The sequence below is a fragment of the Micropterus salmoides genome, unplaced genomic scaffold (genome assembly GCF_014851395.1).
Source record: "Micropterus salmoides isolate LMB-PRFRI ecotype aquatic unplaced genomic scaffold, ASM1485139v1 Ms_hic_scaffold_20, whole genome shotgun sequence".
NCBI classification, from domain to species: domain Eukaryota; kingdom Metazoa; phylum Chordata; class Actinopteri; order Centrarchiformes; family Centrarchidae; genus Micropterus; species Micropterus salmoides.
Window position 1 is genome coordinate 10,105,345 of NW_024041151.1, and position 22,535 is coordinate 10,127,879.

The 22,535-nt window shown below is 40.8% G+C and overlaps 1 protein-coding gene across 1 annotated transcript in view; it reads left to right on the plus strand.

Annotated features, from left to right (window-relative positions):
- lamc3 (laminin, gamma 3) overlaps positions 1–22,535 on the plus strand; it is a 115,041-nt gene that overhangs the window by 83,735 nt on the left and 8,771 nt on the right. Inside the window, exons 12-21 of the mRNA XM_038733411.1 lie at positions 2,568–2,795; positions 13,195–13,383; positions 13,694–13,939; positions 15,477–15,630; positions 15,735–15,877; positions 16,049–16,227; positions 18,755–18,935; positions 20,018–20,262; positions 21,268–21,344; positions 21,677–21,811. Of these exons, the coding sequence (XP_038589339.1) occupies positions 2,568–2,795; positions 13,195–13,383; positions 13,694–13,939; positions 15,477–15,630; positions 15,735–15,877; positions 16,049–16,227; positions 18,755–18,935; positions 20,018–20,262; positions 21,268–21,344; positions 21,677–21,811 (1,777 nt within the window). The remainder of the gene's footprint in view (positions 1–2,567; positions 2,796–13,194; positions 13,384–13,693; positions 13,940–15,476; positions 15,631–15,734; positions 15,878–16,048; positions 16,228–18,754; positions 18,936–20,017; positions 20,263–21,267; positions 21,345–21,676; positions 21,812–22,535) is intronic.

Below are 22,535 nucleotides of genomic sequence, written 5' to 3' on the forward strand. Positions count from 1 at the left end.
AGATGGCAAAATAAACATTATGCAACATTATTGCTGAATGGATGGTCATCAACATTTTAAGTGCCACAGAAAGATTCCAAAACTTGTTCACATTTGTATTAATAAAAAATACTAGTTGGCACATAGTTAGCACAAATTAGTAAACCTGCACCAAAGATAGTTGCTAAAACAACGTCAGTGTTTGTGTTCAGGGAGTGCTTAACTCTTACGGCTCAATAAAAAACAGGACAGTAGTTCTTGAAACCTTCCTCTTATTTTTATTGTGTCCTTCCTCCCTTTCTATCGGATAGTCTGTATTGTAAAGTACAGGCAGGATCTGAGAGGCATTACGGCGGATTAGAGCACCAAGAAGACAGAACAGCTGGCCAAAATCACCAGCTCTCTCACACTTGCTTACACCATTTTAATTAGTTTCTCAGTGCAGGCGCTGTGACACACACTGTTGTGTAGTTCCATGTGCACTTGGGCTTGCATAACGACTCGCACAGAAGTTTGTGCACACAGAAACAGAGTTGCTGTCATGCATATTCCATCAAACTGTTTCCTGTAGCGACCCACCCAAATGAATGTGCAAACAAAGTCAAGCACACAGTTTACACTGCATCTATTGCACATCACAGAGGAGAAACTCTTCTAATGATTTGTGTTAGGTCTCAAACTTATTCTCAGACAATGTTAGAAGTGCCTTATCGCTGCAGGCTGCGCGGCAAACTTTAATTTCAAAATCCCATAAAGCTGTCCTCTCATCTTTCTCCTCTCTCCCTCTCACATTCTCCTTTGCTCTTTAAATGTCTTTCTGCACCACAGAGAGTCTCTTATAACTGTATTATTTTAATAAAAGTATTGTCTTTAGACTTTAAAAGCAGGCGGTGACAGCAGTCACAGTAAAGACCTTTCATTTTCACTACCACAAAAAATGCATGCATAGGCATATTGGAAATTTATGAGAAGTCTATGGCTTAATGGCATATTGTACAGGTACCTAAAGAGACCTAAATTGTCAGTGAGCCACTCAGGGGAATTAAAATCTCAACTGGTCTGACAAGGTTTCTTGGAGAAAGGATTGATGGAGAGAACTTGCACAGCGTGACTTCAAATTAAATGTTTTTAATTAACTGAAATATAGGGTAAGGTGTCTGAAAACGTTTTTAATTGCACATTTTCCTCCAGTTGAATGAGCTAATAGAATTCAGGAGGTAGAGAAGAGTAAAAGGGTAGAGGCCAAGTCATGGAGAAGGAAGAGGGCAGGCTTGCCTACTGATTACCCCTCAGAGGTGCAAATGAACTGGGTTTCATCACTGCTGAAGGAATGGCTGGAGAACAAGTTGTTAAAAGAAGGTTTATCCTCTGCTCTAGTTCTTCCACTTTCTCACCCCTCACTGTCCACTAAGTTTTCCCTCATTATGCTGCCGCTTATTCACACTTTATTTCATACCTGACAAAGCTACATTGTCATACGTGCACAACATATTCTATCCGTCTGTCCTTCCCTCTTACATAGCCACACTATATAGACAAAAGTACTGGGACACCCCTTTTGGTAGGGGCTGTTTTTTCATAGTTTTTACAGCATGCAATTTTACACAATACTTCTTCCAACAGTTTGTGTTTGGCCTTTTCCCCTTTTGATATGACAGTGCCCTGTGTGCAAAGCCAGCTCATAAAGAAATGGTTTTGCCTGTTTGGTGTGGATGAACTTGACTGGCCTGCACAGAGTCCTGACCTCAACCCTATCCAACACCTTTGGGTTGAACTAGAACGGAGATTACGATCCAGGCACTCTCTCGTCCAACTTCAGTGGCCTCGCAAATGCTCTACTGGATGAATGAGCAAATATTCCCACAGACAAACTACAAGCCTTCCCAGAAGAGTCTATCTATCTATCTATCTATCTATCTATCTATCTATCTATCGAGTCGTCAGTGAGAGCAGACACAGCAATGGGCCAGGAACAAAAGTAATTTTGTGTTCTGTGGCTGTGGTTTAGAGAGAACAGGGTGAAAGGGTTTCGGTTCAGGATGGCCTGCCCCCCATCACTATTCATGAGAGGAGAGAGGGATCTTGAAACCCCACAGGAACTGCACGTCTGACATACCTCCACTGAGTTCCCTGTCTCCTTTTCTTCTTGTCTTGCTCTGCTGCAGTGATTTATTCATTTGCTATATCAAAGATTCCCTGGGTGATGAGTGTACGTGTGTGGGCACATACGTACGCACGTGCATGTGCAAGTGTGGCATTTACGGTCGTGTGGGTGGAAGAATCTGTTTTGTGTGTGTGTGTGTGTGTCAGACTGTAAACTGTAAACACAGGCCAGAACCTGTAATGAGACAGTGAGGGAGGGACAGCACTGCAGCAAATGCTAATAACCTACTGCTTAACGAGATACAGAGACCCACAGACAAGCGCGCACACACACACATTCATTCCTCTATTTACAGAGAAACGCAGGTGCCCCAAACACTTCAACAGGCCTCTGAGGCAACAGTTATCAGTTCATTACTGCTCTCTGTAAGCATCAGTTTTAAAACAAAGCACTGTTCCCTTCTTTACTCTTCCTTCCTCTCCAGACACATCGCAGCTGGCGGGGGTAACCCTGACCTCAGCTTTCATCTCCTCTGGTCCAGCCAGCCCTCCTGCCCCATGGGTGGAATCTTGTTCCTGCCCCCTTGGTTTTATAGGCCAGTTTTGTGAGCGGTGTGCCCCAGGATTCACCTGGGAAGACCCTAGCGAGGGGCCTCTATCAACATGTGTGCCGTGCAACTGCCACCAGCATGGAACGTGTCATCCAGAGACAGGTAATAAGTAAATATTTACAGTATATTTGGCAAGTACATAACTGTATTCAAATGATAAATCTGGAAAATGTCAGGAAGACATGATGACTTTGGTGCAGCTTCACTTGACAACCAATCGACAATGTTTCTGTTTCAGTGACTTCTGCACATGTAGAAAAACCCAAAACAGCCTGGAAAGTAAATTCATAAATCAAGTGCAGAACATTTTATATTTAAAGGAGAACTCCACCAGTTTTACTTGTCAAAGTCAATTTACTTGTCTCGGAAAATACTCCACAGTACGTGAAAGCAGCTGTACAATATCTTCTATGGATTTGGAGTAGCTTTGTCAAGTTTAAGTAAATATATGGATATACTTAGAAAGTATATATCGGCTTGAGCTTGAAACTACAAATACTCAATAGAAAGTTAAGTTTGAGAAATGTGCGCTGTGTCCAGAATCGCTCACTATTTACCATCTAGTGCACTATATTTACTGTCTGCCATTTTATTTGAGCATCCAATACAATACTGGAGTCACTGGAGTAGGGAAAGTAAATCAGATCCATCATTATATTTCATTATCTTTGTTGCATTTAAAGGTGTAGCATCAAAAAAACCATCATACTTGTAAGACAGAATTTTCTTTTAAAATGTCATGTAACATAGCTTGAGTATTGTGATTAAAGTCTATATTTTCTCAAGTTAGTCCTCAACACTATTACCACTAATATTATTGGCCACTGCAACAAGTTTTGCTCATTGCTCACTGTTAAGCAGAACAGCATGTTGTAGTATTATTATAGAATAATTAACTGATCCAAATTGCTAGTTAGACAATGAAGTCATTCTTCTGAAGCATCCAGCCAGCGTTACATGAGATGAGGGATCATTGGAGGTTGTTGAGACAATATTTTCTGTCACTGTGCCTCTGAGAGAGCAGAGGGAACAGAAGGAGATGTAGGCTGTTTGACTGAAGCATTTTTCTTTGTCTTCCCAAAACTGACATTCAGCCATCATCGCTTCAAGGGAGTATAACTCATTTATCCCTCAGGAGCATTGGCAAGCTATCACTCAAACGGAGAACTGGATGGCTGTACTAATACAGCAATTCTCCTCATTTCACGCAACTAATCTTTATAATAACATCTAAACTAGAAGTGTGTGTTTAATGCACCTGTCATTTTATGGGCGATAATAACAGCAGCTGCAGTGTTCTTTCAGATTCACATCCTAAACGCAACGTCCCGTAAATGGCAGAAGTAAAACAGCAGCTGTTGGCTGTGTAAATAAGTCAACTTCTCTGCAGTTATTTATTTGTGTGTGTGTGTGTGTGTGTGTGTGTGTGTATTATATGTACTCCCTTTCTTATTTTCCTTCTCGTCTTTTCCACGCTATCTCACACTTGCAGCTTTAAACAAGTCTCTCCATCTCACCAAGAGCAGACAACTCTCCCATCCAAGGTCCCACCCTCCTTCTTTTATCTTTCCTCAATCTCTTTCTTCCTCTCTATCACACCCTCCTACCCTCAGCCTTAAAGAATCAGAGATCTGACCTAGTTAGGAGATGCCTGAAGCTTTGGCTGTGAGTGTGTATTATGTTTGTGACTGTGTGTGTGTGTGTGTGTGTGTGTGTGGTTATATGATTGTGTGTGTGTGTGTGTGTGTGTGTGTGTGTGTGTGTGTGTGTGTGTGTGTGTGTGTGTGTGTGTGTGTGTCTGAGGTCCGGAAGCAAGTCTGGTATCACTGCCTGCCTCCCCCCTAATTAGACTTGTTAACCGCCTCTTGGCTAATGATGTCTAATTTGCTTGCAGATTTCCTGTGTCTCTTATGTCTCTTCTCAATCTGGATGTCTCTCTCTCTCTCACACACACACACACACACAGACACACACACACACACAGACACACACACACACTGCCTCTTCTTGTTCCCCAGACTCCCTAGTCAGCCTATTGCTGTCTTCTGCTTCCTTCTTCCTCTCATCACCTGTTCTCCACAGTCACCTTGACACTTATTGTCCTTGACTCCCTTCTGTACAGACTCCTCCACTTACTGTATATCTTCCTGTCCTTCATAGATACATTTGCTTTGTATTAATATAGCACCAACATTCAGTTCTTTCATGCAGTGTGTAATTTGTAAGTGCTTTTATGTAGAACAGGATTTAGTGCACAACAGCTTCACAACTTCAACCTAAATCAGAGAGCAGATGTGAGAGGAAAAGTGGTGAGATAAAAAATGAAAAGGCAGTTTATTTTTCCCCTGTTCTTTAAAAAGATTTAAATAGTCAGAAGATTGGAAAGAGTTTTCAGGGCGGTCTGAACACCAATGTGCTTGTGTTGAGTTGTTGGAAGGAAACCCCCATTATTTATTAATGAACCTGTTTAACTGTTTAACATCAAAGCATTTTTGGTTTACACTCTGCAGGTTGAGCTTAGCGGTATTTATCATCTTAATAGAGTTCCTCCCTGACAGGTCCCCACACACTGTGAGGATATTTTTATAGAGACACATGCTTCTCAGGATGTTTTAAAGATATCTACAAGGTACAAGTGCCATGCAAATGATGAATGAGTGTTAAATATGGAACGCGATGTGTCCTCTGAGTCATGGATCAAAAATCCCCCGCGTGTTGTGTCCTTTGGCATGAATGTCCTGGGTTGAATAGCATTAGCTGACTATCAGGAAAGGAAGCTAGTTAATATTAGCATTCCTTTTCAAATGGATGATGATGGCACGTCATCTTCTGAAGGCCTGCTGGCTTGTCTTTAATAAAAAAAGGGAGCAAACAAACAGCCAAAGCTCTTTCCATAAATCTATAAGTTCAGGTCAAGGGGAACTATCAAAGTAAGTCGATTAGAGACACCCTGTTCATCATTTGTCACCACAAGGGCGGACCAACCTGCTGTTTCTCCTATCTGAATCTTAATTGCTGTATAATTACCTAACGACTTGTATCATCATGCAGGGTGTGCCCACAGACAGAATTGGGATGGAGTTTATTCACTAGCTGCCGAGGGAAGTCGCAGCCAATGGTGCATCATAATCATGATTTATTAACACTCTCTAAGTTGTCGGTTCTATTTGCTGTAGCGCAACACAACAGATTGGAAATGGTAATATTTGTGGCGGGAAGAGCAAATTGTGATTTCTACCGCCCGCTGGCCCTGCACGGCTGATGAAGTCAAACATATATCCTTTAGATAAAACAGTGTGTGTACTTCATGTGTTTCTACAGTTTTAGACATAGTTTCATTTCTGTGTATCATGCTTCTCTGCATTATATACTGTGTGAATGTCACACACACCATCCATAAAATTTGTTAGAGACTAAAATTTATAATATCACTTATAAGCTTGAGGGAGAGTGTTGTGGAAGTAGAGATATGATTGTAATGTACAGATAACATGGAGACACTCAATTTTCTCTGCAGTCCACGCTCATTAATCACCTAAACAAATGAAATACGTCAATGACAGTGGTCTCGACACTGTCTCTGGGTATTGAGAAGTAAGGTGCTGTATTAGAGCTCCTCTGTTAGCCGTGCTCTCTAATAGACCTGTGTGGGTCCTCCATGGTGAACTACACTTGTACTTACATCTCCAGAGAGCAATGTCATCTGAAGATGCGTTTGAACAAAAATGAATTATATGAGACTATGAATGTATTGAAAGTGGCAAAATCACAAACTGCTAAATAATTAGGGGTAGTCATGGGGAGTACTACTAAACCTGTGAAAATAGATGTGCAATGTCTGGTTCTAGAGGCAGCTCTCTTACATCTGAGACATTTACTCAAGCAAGCGAGGTCTACACATTTTTAACAGAAAGTCTGTTACAAACTGGTAGCATGAGGTTTGAAAGGCCTGGGTATCTGCCAGGCTGGGAAGGTCTGATGAAAATAGGCTATCTAGTTGCATTATGGTAGGTGAATGAGCCAGTGCTAAAATTCAGGATATCTCTGCCTCTGTTGCTTTGATTTTGACCATTCCTTTTAGTCACACAGTGTCCACCACTTTGATCCAGACTGAAATACTCCAACAACCATTAGATGGATTGCAATGAAATTTGGTATAGCCGTTCATGTCGCCCTCAGGATGGATTGTAACAACTTTGGTGATCGCTTAACTTTTAATCTAGCACGCACCATCGGTTAATAATTTTAATTTGTTATGACCAAATGCCTGCAACATTAATGACATTCCCATCAGCCTCAGCTGTACTTAGTGCACTTATCAAATCTTAACATGCTAACAGACTTGTTCATATTTTCTTAAATCATCGTAAATAAGTTTCTAGAATGAGAGAATCTAAATTTGGCCTAATCATGTACTGTAGGTACAAAACCTATTGTAGAGAAGTCTCATCAGTTGGATCCTCAGTCTCATCTATCTCAATGCCTTTCCCCATTGTCCTCAGCCATAGTGCTACACAATGCATTATAATTAGCATACAAAACACAATACTAGGCTAATTTGGGACAAAACTGCAATTTCACATTTTTATTGAAAGCCAAAAACTTTCTGTTGTCTTGAACCACAGCTAGGGAATAATTTCATAAATTTCCTTTTGTCCATATCAGTGACACATTATTAATGAGAAATCACATTTTAATTAGGTTAAAAGCCCGTTAATCACACTTCCCATTGTTTTCAATAAATGTCATGCACAAAACCATTTGTTATATTTTATATTATTATACTATATTATATTTCCATTCTTATAATTCTTATGATGTTGAAGATTTAAAAATATGGATCAAAGTGATCTTTATTTGTGTCTGTAGACACATCCACAGTCACACTGCTGTAGGATCATTTGCCCAATGCATAGACTGTTCTCACGTGTTCTCACCACTTACTCTAGCTATGATCTTGTGGCTATTAAGAAGGCCAGCTATAGTTAGCTGCATTCTGCTGACCACAAGTACCTAGACACGGCACTATGCATCTGCTCTACAAACCCCAGAATAAATAAGGACCTTCTGTTCCTTGTTCTGTTTCATAACAGCATATGCTTGTTTCTCACTTTGACATTTGAGCGGGGCCAAATTTTTTGAATAACACGCAGTGGTTTTGCATAGCTAAATGTCACGCCCACTGCACTGGTGGAGGAGGTCGGGAAACAGAAGTGTTTTTTGGTTTTGGTCTGTGAAGGAGAACGGACCACCAGGGGCTCCTGCAGCGAAATACATTGATGTCAGCCTAATAAAGGCCATCACCCAGAGTACCTGTCTCATTACATGAATTAGGGTACAGATGAAGAAATTACCAAACATGCTGCTCACTGCAATACTCATTTGAATGCTAAGTTAAAATGGAGGATACTGTGAGTCAGTGTTTACCAACAAAGGGCCGCTTTAAAATGAGACGGAGGAAGCCAGGGCGTGCATTTTCCAAATGCCTGCTTAAATGCCATCTTCAGCTCTCTAAGGTCATTATTTAGAAAAATCTATGGGAAAAAGTTGAGGCAGACAAACTGATAGAGAGTGAAGCTGGCTCTAGTGCAGGCTTATTCAGCCCCCTAATCTCTCTGGTGGGCTGTATTTGTTGCAGGCTAAGCCTTGAGATGCCGGTCTGTATCAGCGTGATGGGATATGAGGAGCGACAGTGAGGGGAAAAGGAAGTGAGAAAGAGCAAAAAACAGATGTAGTCAGTTAGAATGAATCTTACCATGTAATTTCTCCCGCTGATCCCATTCAGCACGCTTTACTTATCTCCTCACAACCAGTGCATTTATTTTACAGAAAAATAAACAGAAAGATAAACAATGTGCACACTCTGTCTGCCTGCCTTTGGTTTCCAGTCACACTGTCAAGAGATCGCTGGTTTGAAAAGGTTTCAACCTTTCCCTTGATAAAATTAATTTAGACAAGGAAAACTTTTCACAACCAACCTAGTGAATCACCAAAATGAATGAAAATGAGGAAGTTTCCCCTGCCTAAAAACAGCAGATATGAAAAGCAAACCTGTAGTTAAGAATTAAACAATACACTGTATCTTACAGAGAGAGCTACAAAAAAACATTGATCTCTTCCACTTTGTTGTTACTGATATGTAAAATGTAAACAGAAGAAACTGGGAAGATATGATACAATTAAAAGAGACATTCCAACAATTTAGTATTGCATTTTCTCATAGTTGGGGGACATGCAAGAGACACATTAAATAAGACTCAGAGTCTGCAGCCATGCTATCAGCTCTGTGAGGCTGTGCTTAGTCACTTAAATTATAGTGTATGTGTATAATGTTTACAATGTTCTTCATCTTAGTTTAGTGTGTTAGTCATTTGCAACTATTTTGTCAATAACCATACCATTGGACAAATTAAAGTTTTGGCCTGATGATGGCACTAGATAAAAAGTCAGGGGAACACCAAAGTCAGTAGAATTCATTGTGTGGGTACCATGAATGGCTATACCAAATTTAGAGCCAATTCATCCCGTAGATGTTCAGATTTTTCACAGGATAGGTGATAACTTTGACCTACTGGTGGCACCAGACAAAATGTCAGGGTTATCTGTTGACGATGAATATCTGTAGAATAAAAACATGCAATCAAAATAATAGTTGTTGACATACTTGAGTCTGGATCAAAGTGGTGGAAGGACTGACTTACAGGCCGGCATTACAATCCACTAGCTTGGCTAAAAAAAGAGTATTTTTGTCTCCACCTAATCCAGTATGTTGCAGTTCTTGTCCACAGAGAAAGTCTCACCCTTGCTGTTAAATCAACTGAATAAATTTCAAGATATTCAAACACAATCAATCCAGGCTAATGATTTAGCAGCTTATTGCATCAGGTTCATGAATTGATTGACATTTGAGTAAAATACACAGTAAATCATTCATCAAGCTCCACTATAACAGCTAGGTGACCCAGAGCCATGGCAAGACAACATGAGCTACAACCACTGCTGTTAAGTGTTCCCATGCCTGATACCCCAGGGCCTTAGTCCACAACAATTTGGCTTACAGCCTCTATACACAAAACAGGAATTGATGCATTTATGTTCCACAGTCACAGGGTGACAAAACGTATTTCCCCAGTCATCCGTTTTGTGCACATTAACATTATCCTCTGCAGCAGTCCACTCATTCAGACCCCACTGACAAGCCACATCTGCAGCAGCAGGGGATGGCAGCATATCTGTGTTAAATTAGAGAGCAACATCGCCATCAAACAGTCCCGCAGCAGATTTACCCCAACTTCTACCCTAAAGGCCTGAGAGTTGCAGACAAAATTTTCTCTCTCTGTCTCTCTCTTTCTGGTTTGTTTCCTTCCCTTCATTAAAACAGGGTGTTCACATGCATTAGTAAATAGATTTCCTTTGCCTGAAGCTTTTTAATGTTCCAATAGACTAAGTAGACAGTCTTGAAAAGCGTCTGTTTTTGACATCACAACCATGTTGTAATATGTGCTTATGTAAAGCAGAAAAGAAAATATAAATCCATTTTTTAGTTTATTATAGAATTATCTTGTTGCAATTTTTTGCAACTTCGCTGTAGAGCAAAACAAAAAGAAGACTAAACAGTCACATAACTTGCTTAGCCACATGTTGCGTTGAAGTCATGTGCTTGTTTTACTTATATTTCTGGGCTCACACATCATCAAAGACCCCACACATTGCCCTTCTCCTTCAGAGAGACCTCCCAAGATGCTGTGAAATGAATACAATGAGTTAGTTTTTGGAGGCAAGAATGTAATAATAGAAGTGAGGCATGCTCTGATCTTCACCTAAACAAAAATATACTTATTTTAAAGCCATTTCTCCTTTTATTTTATTTTCCATTTTTCTATCTCCATCTGGTGCTAAAGTTATTACAAGCTACTGCAAACAATGATAACCACTATCTTTAGAAGAGCTACTCATTGCACTTTGTTTGAGAGGAACATTGAATGACGCACAAGTGTAAACACAATGAATGACAGCAATGTGGAAAAAGGTAGATGGCAAAGCTACCAGTCTTTCATTTGTTCTGTAGTACCTGTCTGTGCCCCTGCAGCTATCATACCGTGATGTATTCCAATATATTCCTATCCTCCACAAGTGGCTTCCTTAATGAAGTGCATTAGTCCTGGGTGTGTGTGTATTTCTGTAGAGAGTACAATGAGGAGTAGAGTGGAGAGATGAGGTGCAGGTAGAATGAGCACTGGTAGAAAGGAGCTCTTTGGAGTGTGATGTGTATATGATGGAGGGTACCTCTTGAAAAAAAACAACCCACCAGACTGCTTGTTTCCCATACAAAAATATTGCTTTGCCATCACAGAACAGACAAGCAGAGTTCAGGCGGAGTGCTGAAGGGCTGCGCTCCATAGCTGAAAGGGGAGGAGTACAAGAGGGCGAGAGCAGAATAGCAGGATTGTGTGGATTTGTTAAAGGATTCAAAGTGCGCAGCTCAACAGGGAGCTTCACAGAAATCCCAATTCATTAGGGCTGAATGAACGGTCATTGATTCATTGATAAATTTATTCTGCAGGGACGTTATAAAGTAATGCTGATTAGCATGACAATGAGGAACATCATGTGACGGCCATCCTGCCATTCAGCCGCAGTTTGCGATGCATGCCGTTAGCTTTTCCGAGGAGCCGGTGGAATGATAATAATATCGAGGAGGCCCTCAGTGGCTCTACTGCCTCATATCACGCTCAGTCATCTTCACACTCAGTAAAGTCAGCACATTCCTGCTGCCATTAAATTTACTATGGCTCATTGGGGACTGACACTGCACACCATCAGTGTCATTGTAATGCCTTGTGAAATCCTAGAAAGATTCACTTCTTTATGCTAGGAACAATCATTATTACTAAATACTTTGTTTAAATGACTGGCATTACATGCTTGGAAGTCATGTATTATTCACCCCAGTTCGCCGAAGAACTAATGATTTTTACCCAGAAGTCTGCACTTCATCAGGCAACGGGATAATTGTTCCCTCTAATGGCTATGTGATCAATTTTATCTTTGCAACCATTTTTCTATCTCATGACTTACAGGTCTGAAGTTAACAGGGCTTTATTTAGTGATGGGAGACATTGGTTGCAGTGACCCCATAACTAGAGGCAAGAATTTCTTTACTCCAGTATTCAGTGGTGTGAGCTGATTTAAAAATGCACAGCAAAGAGCTTCTCACTGAATCACACCATAGGCTATGAGGGAGTGATGGGAAATTTTAATGAGGACTCTGTAAAATCATGCCCTCAAATTATTTGCTATGCATCAAGATCTTATTGGTGTTCTCTAGAAAATCAGTGCAATTATTGTTATCAACCCATGCTGAAGTCGTTTGAGAAACTTTGAAATTTAAAAAATGATTCAAATTATTGTAAGTTCTGTGATATCCAGACGCTCTGTGAATACTAAAAGCCAAACACCATGCATTGCAACAGGAATGCTTAATATCTTCTTGCAGTTACACACAGCAGCAGAAAAGCAGCTCTGATTTTGTTTTAAGATGCATAAATGTTGATTAAAATTTTATGAACGTCTGCTCATTATGATCTTATGATAAATTTAACTTTAAAAGCATCTTAGCAGTTGCTTTTTTCTTTACGGTTTTCCAAGAACACTTAGAACTTTATGGTCCTCTGTAAGCTTTAGTCACTCAGTTATTAAATTAGAATGCCACAGTGTATTATGTCAAATTTTCACTGTTTCATTTCAGAAGTTGCTGTCCCAGCAAGCACAGAGAAGGTTTTGAGGGTGTATGTGGGTCCTGTCATCTGAGTCTGTGACGTTAGTGCCACTGCAGGTCACTAAACTGCAGCAAGAGACATGGTATTCTCAGTCGTTTTGCTATTTTCATATAGTCTGCTCAGACATCATGTCAGTTTCATCACTACTGTGGAGATTTCTTTCTGATTATCATGTTATATCATTTAGCACTTCCTGTAGCTTACTGGATTTGAAATGTGGCATAATACCGACTGAAAACCTGCTCAATAAACTGAGAATTCATCAGAGATTTGGTGTGTACGTGTATATCAGCACACGCACATGAAAAAATCTTTTAAAGTGGTTTAAAACTGTAAATTGTTTTTTTTTAAGGCTTTCGAAACAACAGTTTGTTTTTAGGACATCATAGAATTGGTAATCTCTCCCACTTGGTGGGGGAATTGCTTTACTTCTTGAAGGTCTTTCGAACTGCATTTGGCTCTTATATTTCCCAAAGCAATTACAGTCGGGGTAAATTTAGTTGTCTTCTGCTCTCCACGGTGGGCTGTGGGGAATGTTTTCTTTCCGGATTGGGCTATGGAGTGGCAGCAGTTATGGTCAGAGACACAGCGCACTCTGCTGGCGATGGAGGAAACCGTCTATTTATGTCAAACTCAATATGAGAAAAACAATGACGAACACAAGCAGGTGTGCTTGTGTGTAGAACGAGTCCATAACTGCTACACTCCTCTCTCTGTTTCAGGTGTGTGTGAGTGCTCAGACTTCACCACTGGGATGACCTGTGAGCACTGCCTGGATGGTTACTATGGCAATGCTTTGATTGGCACGCTTGGTGATTGTCAGCCTTGCCCTTGCCCGGACCGTACCAGCTGTGCCCAAATTGCAGAGACAGGACAGGTGGTCTGTACCAACTGCCCTACAGGACAGACAGGTGAGATGGACCACCAACAATGTAAAATAATTTTTATGGCACCATGCAGTAAATAATGGGCTTCATGTCAAGAACAAAATGATAAGAAAATTTTCAGAAGACAGCTTGATACTGAAATGACTATCTTTAAAGAAGCTCATTTGCAGGGAGTGCCATTCTACAGCGCCACCTGTTATTCAGACACAGCTGATACGAGTTTCAAATTTAATTATAATGGACTCTGAGGTGACATAAGGATGACCTCCAACTGTGTTCTAGCTCAGTCATCCATCTAACTCCTGCCCACTTCTTCCACCTTTCCCCTGCGTAGGGCTGCGCTGTCAGATGTGTGAAGATGGTTACTATGGTGACCCCCTAGGACAATCTGGGGCAGCTCGACCGTGTTTGAGATGCGACTGCAATGGCAACGTGGACTTCAACGCTGTGGGAATATGTGACCACATCACTGGACGATGTCTGAAATGCCTGGGACACACAGAGGGCGACCGCTGCCAGCGCTGCCAGCGGGGTTTCTACGGCGATGCCCTGAACCAGACAGCTGGCCAAAAGTGCAAGCGTGAGTTACTGAGAAGGGACTGCGTTGGAATATTGGTCAAATAGTTTACCATTATGTTTTTACTTTTGATTTGACACTAGAAGGCTTCTTTCGCATTCACCTGCTGAAGGAGGGATTTCCAGCCCTATATTATAGTACTGTGACTCCTATGGCAGCTTTGAATGATTTAAAGTTGAAAAAATGATTTTCTATCTTATACTAGCACTTCATGCAGGCCCTCATTTCAGCCTCTGTCTGAAACAAGCTGTAGATACTCCTGTCTCTTTAAGCCCCCCCATCATATATATACCATCATCATATGTGTAATTCAGGGCAAAATTCAAATGGGATCAAAAAATTCTCCAAAGTAAGGTCCCATGGTGGTCCACCCAAAGGGGAGGGACTTAGGCTCTCTACAAGGATGCCAGGAGGATGGGGCTGCTCGTTCCTTTGTGGGCGTGGCTGACATTCTCTGCCTATAAATGACAATCAATGGAAATCTGACTGGGTATGATGTCATACCAAGCTGTTGAAAAAAATCTTGAAAACAGAGCATTCAGAAGCTGAAAATCTGAGGTTTTAGCTCACAGGGATTTGTTTAAAATACTTCTCATTATTTGAAGCTTTGGCCATGTTTAACAAGTACTTTTGACAGGCCAATCATGGTTGAATGTGCAACTTACACAGGTATGGTGTGGCGTGAGTGGATTTCTGCTGCGTGAATGGACTTTTCAGTGAACAGGAGAAATTTGTGCGGTTAAACTTTTGAAATGAACAATATTTGCATATTAATAGATTTTACAATAAGAGAGAAGAAGTAGATGTAATTTTAAGAATGTGGTAACTGAAAAATTGTGGAAAAACCATTTCAGACACACAGTATGTTTATTTATCTTAAATCATATTTGCAGGGGATCTTTACAAATCCTTGAGTTCTCACTCAAGACATTCTTGACATGCCATTAGAATGACTGTTAAATTCAGATGGTTCAGTTGTTTAACACAGGACAAGTAGAGTCAAGTCTGAACAGTATTCTGAACAAATTCCATTAAGGACTACATGGCCTTGGGTTTAGGTTTTAAAGGAACATAGAAAATACTGTGGTGCATTCAAATGGACTTGATTAATTAACTCAGGAGTTCAAATTCAACAGGTGTAGCACCCTTGAGTCATAAAAGGCAAAAGAAAACGAGAGTCTTTAGTTTGGGAGAATTAAAAAAAGGTCTGAGTGAATGAAACGGTGAAATAAAGCTACAAAGGGAGACAGAGACCCAAAGAGTAATAGCTGTGATGTGTTCATCCTCTGATTCTTTTATAATACTTCAGTTCTACGTGGAAGCCCCGGGTCGAACTTCTGTACAAAACAATGTCAGAAAGAGATCCATGAGTCTCCCTGTTACAGTCTGTCATTTCCTTCCACTTTTCCCTCAAGCACTCTGGGATCAAATCAATAAAAAGTCCTCTATGCTAAGGTGATGCATTGCCACATTTTGAGCTGTTAACGGCTTAATATAATCACTGTTTTAATAATGAAATAGTTTTATTTGTTTCCTCTAGTGTGCAATTGCAATCCTGCTGGATCCGCTGGGCATGTAAACGAATGCCACCCTCAGACAGGAGATTGTCAGTGCCTCAGTCATGTGACCGGACGGGATTGCAGTTACTGTGAAGTTGGCTTCTTCAACCTCCAACCAGGTGTAGGATGTGAGAGGTATAAAGATCACCTGCGAAATGCTAGGTGGATTTGTTGAATAGATAAAATAATTGAGCTTACAAACTGAATCTATTATTAAGATATTTTCCTGCCTTCCTCAGGTGCCAGTGTAATCCAATTGGCTCGTCGTCCATCGCGTGTCATCCAATCACAGGGCAGTGTGTGTGTCGCGCAGGAGTGGAGGGGAGACTGTGTGATTCTTGCCGTGTGGGCTTCTTTGGATTCTCGTCACGAGGTTGCAGAGGTACAGGACTATACCTCAGGCATCACAACTGCTCTGTACCATCCTCTAATCCTTTAGCACATCTTCTAATACAGATCACACATGAAGGCAATTCTAACATTTAAAATGTTTACATCTACTTCTCTCCCGTCTCCTTGTGGTCCCATCCTGCTGTCGACTGTCCTCTGCCAGCCTGTAACTGTGACCCAATGGGTTCAATTTCCATGCAGTGTCACAGTAACGGTACCTGCCACTGTCGCCAGGGCTTCGTGGGTTATAAGTGTGACAAATGTGAGTTGAACTATTTCCACAACAGAGCCACACACCAGTGTGAGGAATGCCCAATTTGCTATGGCCTTGTCAAGAAACAGGTGAGTTTATTGTTGTTTGTGATTATCTGTGTGTGTTTGTGTGAGAACCACCATTTGGGGGCACCAAAATCTGGACTGTTTCAAATTCTACACGTAATGGCTTTAAATCTGTTACTGATTTTACGGGGCAAACAAATATCATCACCATTTAGGTTGATTAACCTAAGCAAACTATTGCCTATTTAAACATCCAGCAGATATGCATCTCAGAGACAGCAGGGGCAAGTTACTTAAAGAGGTTCCCTTTCCTTTATTGTGTTATACATCTTTTTTGTGCATGTATTAGCAAAGTGAAAAAGCCCAAAGTCCACCCCCAAAGGGAGTTACTATCTCCCACAGAAAACACTGCTCCTAAACTGCCTGAAAACAGCTTGATTGTAGTACAGCCTTTACTTGTGCAACCTAAATGCATCACTATGTAACATGCTCGCCTAGCAACAAGTGTGACACGCCCTCAAAAACACTGGTGGAGAAACACACTGAGCTGCAGCACACACAGTGACTAGGTACATGTGCGACTCCCAACAAAGATAAAACAGAAGTGAGATGCTTCACTCCGTAGCTAAAACGGAGCTTTGAACACACAGGGCGAAAAGAGGTGCTGCAGCAATGTGCAGTATGACAAAAAATATATTGTTTTTTGAAAATGAAAACATTTCTGGTACAACCCTTAAATACAATTATGAACCTGAAAATAAGCATAATATGACCTCTTTAAAAACTGACTAATAGTAGTAAAAAAAAAAAAAATTCAGGAAAGCATTGTATTATAACCTTTTATAGTATGTTTTAGGGCTGCAACTAACAACCATTTTCATCAGGGATTATTCTGTCAATTCTATATTTAATAAACATATAGCCTATGACATGCTGAAGAATGGCCATCGCAAGTTTGCAGAGCTGAAGGCTCAAAACACAAAGCTATTCACCTTAAAGTGATTTGAAACAGGAGAAAAAAAACAGCGCAACCAGGGAATGTTTGGTACTTTTTTTGTGAAAAATGACTTAAACAATTAATCAAATAGCAACATTGTCAATAATTTTCTGCTGATCGACTAAATACTAACTTCAAGTTAGGTGTCAATATTTTTAAATCGTGAATACTACATAAATGCACTTATGGCCCATTTTTTATTCTCTGAGTCATTGTCCTATTTGTCCTATGTTTGCTGCACATTTTACTGCACAAATTCACATAAGTGTTTTGCACATGCTTAGTGTCTTGGCTCTCACTATCACGAGGTGCAGTTTGTTCTTGAAATAGCACAATCCCCACAGCACATCTTGCATTTGTAGACCCCATGACAGCCATATGGTTCCTTTATATTCGTAGATTGCAAGTAAATAGTAGATGTGCAGTGAAACAGAAAGAGACATTTACCCTAATGATCTCCTGTGCTGCTTCTTCCTGTCCCTTTAGATTTGTAGCAACCCACGCCTGTATGCTAAGGTGCTGCATCCCTGGATTTACCTTCTGAGGCCAATCCAATACCACCGACATGTCTTTTCTCTGTACATATTCTTGTTCCAGCTAAAGTGGCTGTGAGTTCTCTCCGGACCAGCTTGTACCTGTGTGAATGCATGCTGTGATTTCCACAGTGTTAGCAATTCAGTGAACATCCCAAGCCTTGTCTGCTCTGAACACCTGCAATTACTCTCACTATCCTCAGTCTCCCCCAGCTCTCCTTTTCTGCTGCTCCCACTCTCTATCTTTCTGCTCACATTTTCCTCTGGCTTACGCACAGGAAGGAAAAGACTAACAAGCACAAAGAGAGCAAGGTTGAAAAAGACAGAGATGTGCGATCAATGATCAAGACAGATATTAAAAAGAAAGTGAAAAAAAGCAAAATAATGAGAAAGATATATGGTACATGTTCAAAGACGAGAATCAATCACTGCAGAGCGCAGTGTTTTTTTTAATAAAATATATACCTAGTGTTAAAATGAATGAACTGGAGATGTGATCTCATTAGCACCTTGACTGCTAATAACACTATACTACTATACTATACTTTAATACTAAACACAAATGTTTCTGCTACTAGAGAACATGCCTGATGATCACACACATGTGCAACACTTATAAGTGGTTTGAAAAAGAGGTGTGATCACAGCGAGGTTGTAGGCTCTTTTTATCAGCAAATTGGTGCCCATCACAGCACCTTTATTCCATTTTCAAACCTGGACTTCCATTTTCCAAGAAGTCTAATCTAGTTATCTTCTGAAACGCTTTCTTCAACCAGTTGCTACAGTATGCAGAGAACATTGTGAGTGGATGCGGATATGAAAACCGTATTTTATCCTTATCCTGGTGTTGCTATTCATTTATTCATTGCTTTTGTTGAAATACTACATTTGATGTTGGGGTGTACCAAGAATCAGAGTCCCATCTCAATTCCTGCGTCTGAATAAATAAACACAGATCTGGATGCATAGATATTTTGTTGTGGTATATGTTGTCGTAGCCCTGTGTCTTTTTGGTCTTCTGTATTCTCATTGACAGTGATAAATCTCCGTGCTATTACAGGCAGAAAAGCTGAGGACTCGCCTGCAGGATTTGGAGAAGCTCTTGGCTCACTTTGATTGCCGAGGTAGATTTGGGAAGCAGCACCACCTGCTGAAGTATCACATGGCCAGGCTTTATGAGCATGAGCACCAGAGGGAGGATACTCTACCCAATGCTCTGGAGGATTTTCTGGCCTTCCAAGGTAACAGCAGCCAGAAGCCAAGATAATTCCACTTGGCCTGTCACTCCTTTTAATGTTTCCTATGTGGTCATGTAAGAGACACTTGGCAGCCTTGGCTTTGTGAAATGTGAAAAGCTCGCTTATGCACCATTGTAACTATTGTGTCACATTTTGGCTGTGAGTTGATAACATGCCATATCAGTACATACAAGACCAGCAAGCATGGCTAAGAAAATTGACATGAAACCGCCCCCGGCATTCTGAAAATGGGCCGTTGCTCTGTCTGTGTCTCCTCGGTGTGACACAGACACACAGATACAACACAACAAAGCGATTAAATCAGGAAGTAGGCAACAATACAAACCTCTCCCAATTACTTTAACACAATGCTGATATATCCTCATTATCTTTGGAGGGGAAAGGGCTTACAGGCTCAGCTGCACAGGCCAAATGGAGACAAATCATAACAATATAGAACAAGGCGCCGTGTGACCAACTTAATCCCTATTTATATGACAGGCGGTGCATCTCTAATCCCTGGTTTATTATGATTATAGTTGCAATCATGATAACAGTTGTCTAACAATCCTCCTCCCAACACCCACATACTTATACACACATACACACACATACCAGCCATGCTCTTTAAGACGCTGGGTGGCCCAATAATAATTTAATGAGTATGGGGGAGCGACAGGCTCACTGTGAGGGCACACACTGGGAAACACACATATACGCTTGTAATCTCTCATTTTATAAGACACGAATACAAAGAGACAAGTAAAGTATGTCAGAAAATGAAGAAACAAACATCCAGACATATTGTACTAATTGTACTCTCCACACTGACTGCAGTAAATCTAGAAACACCACAGAATACAAAGTGAGACTTTGACAAAAGCGTTAACATCTGGACAGAATTCCACATGGATTTCTTTTTTTTTTCACTTCTTCAAACAGATATGCAGGAAGGGTGAGAATATGAATCCACACAGTAAATGAGAGAGATGTGTTAAAATACAGCGTTTGAGCTGAAAGAATATTCCAAGTAAAATAATTATTGTGGTTTTATTTTGTGTGCTTTGTGCTCTTTGTTCTTTCAGAAGCACGGGAGGCCTTCATAAAACAATTTTTCTCACTGGAAGCTTCTACAGGCAAACTCTTAGCCCAGCTGCATGGCATTACATTTACTCTGAACTGCAGCATCAGCATGACAGGGGGAGAGAGGAAGGAGAGGAGGAAGGATGAAGGGAGCAGGGGTGTGTGTCAAACCTTCACAGAGACTATTTTCATGATCAGAGCGTCTCAGAAACAGCTAAAGCAGGCAACACTGGACCTGGACAACATGGTAGGTGAATCAAACATATCGTATCTTTAACATTGTGTTAATGATCCACATAGTTAGCATATATTCCAGGTATTTAGTTGCATAAAATACTCTGAATAGCTGTTGTGTAAGTATTCCCCTGGTCCACAATCATGCTGATGTTGTATGTAACGCAATTGATGATTTGTTCTTATTATGGGATGCTGCAGTTTAATACTCTTGGCAGAGCTCCTCTGTATAGATCCACAAAGATCCCCCAAAGCAAAACAATATCTCTTTCACACATACACACACACCTCCACCCCCCTCCTTCCTCCAAAGGGAAATCCAAAGAATGTTTGGTGGACGCTAAAATGAACAACTTCACACACCACGAGGCTTTACATAGTCTCTTCACGATGCTTGCAGGAATCTATTATGGATACTGCTGCCATGTTATTTAGGTTGAGGTAGTTGAGAGAGCTGTTTTTGCCAATATATAGCTTTCTATTTCTGATTGTGTGTCTGTGCTCACGCAGATACACTGTACCTCCGTAGCCCTTATCAGTTGGGTAAGCCTGAAGCAGCTGCAATTTAATTCCATATTAATAAGCAGAGCAGCCACCCAAAATGAAGAAAAAAAGAGTTTCAATTGAGTTTTCCCATTTTTAATTTGCATTTTCTCAAATTAAATGTCACTCGGGGAAGGATTCTGCATTTGACTGTATACACATTACATTTATCAGGACAAAACTTCAGGGGATTTATTTTGAGGTAGGTTTTTCCATATGGCCCTGCATTCAACCTTTTTGAATAAAAAATACATGTACTTAAGTGTAGTGGTTCATTAGAGGAGTTTTATTATTTGCAAAATTAAAGCAAGCCCCAGACCACCATTTTGAGGCAAACCCAAGACAGCTTTTCTGGAGATTTTAGTTCAAATTATTAAACATGTTGAAGTTTCCTCAAGGCCTGACCTTTACTTTACTTTTTGTCATTTCTCAGACCTGCTCAGCATGTTTCTTTCCTTCTCTACCTTTTTCATAGATCAGTCCTTTTGATGTGGTGTCAGGACCAAACAAATGGAACATTATGGTCAATGACTCCCTGGTCCTGATGAAAAGGTAAGTCAGGTCAATGGACCTTTAGTGGCTAATTACAAGAAAAAGACCACTGTAGTAATCTGTGGAACTTCATTTGTCCTTGCTTCCTTCTTTTAGTTTGTCACATTGTTGTTAGGCCACTTTCAATCGATGCCCTCAGCTGCTCAGAGTATGCAGCACTATTATGTGGTAGTTACAGAAATCTGGACCAGAGAGTCAGTGAGGGGAAGTCATCGATGCTGAAATCTATTTCATCTCTCCTCAGGCAGTTGTAATGGTCTGTTATTCTATGTTACTCACTTTCTCCTTTCCCTCCTCCTTTCGCTTTGTCTTCCTTTTTTCCTCCCTTGTAGTCACAGAGAAATGGCAGACCACATTGAGGCCATAGCCAGCAGGGCGGTAAGAGCCTCTAAGCAGACCTTGCGTTTCCTGATGGATCTACTGCTGGACAACTCCACAGAGGAGTACATCAGGAACCTAACGGAGCAGTAAGCACAACAACTAATCCAAACACACGCCCACGCAGACAAGCCCAAGCAGAAAAATGTGTCTCCCATTAACATAAAGCATATTTTAGTGCAAAATCCCAACAAGCTGCAGGACTCCCTGGATTATTGTGCTTTTGTAGTATATATTTAACAAAGTGCACCTACTCCTGTATTACAGCTCAAGGTCCTCTTCTTCACAGCGGCCTTTTAAAGCACACTGGAGTTTAGGAGTAAGACATTTAGCCACAGGGGGACAGCTTCTCTCCGCTGTAAGCCTATTGCTTTCTTGGATTTGCCGCACGCTCGCTGCATCTCCTAGCGTGTGATTGCTCTGAGGATTATCCTGAATGCTAGACAGAATGATGCAAAAAGCCCTCCGGTGGCCATGATGAGAGCAAAAAAGCGAGCAGCTCAAAATTGATTACCCCCCTTCTGACACTAGTCAGCTTGGTTCAGGAGAGTACTGTTAATCTTTGCAGCACTGCTGTACGACAGTGTGTGTGTGTATGTGTGTGTGTGTGTGTGTGTGTGTGTGTGTGTCACTTTATAGGATGCGAATTGAGCAGTTTATGCACAGATGGGCAGCATAAAATTGCATTTTACACACAAATTTCCCCATGTGTTGGTACTTAAGCTGATCCGGTGCATTTTATAGGCAGGACAGCTATCCAATCAGAAAAAAGACATAAGTATTCAACCTGTCACAAACAATAGGCCTGTATTG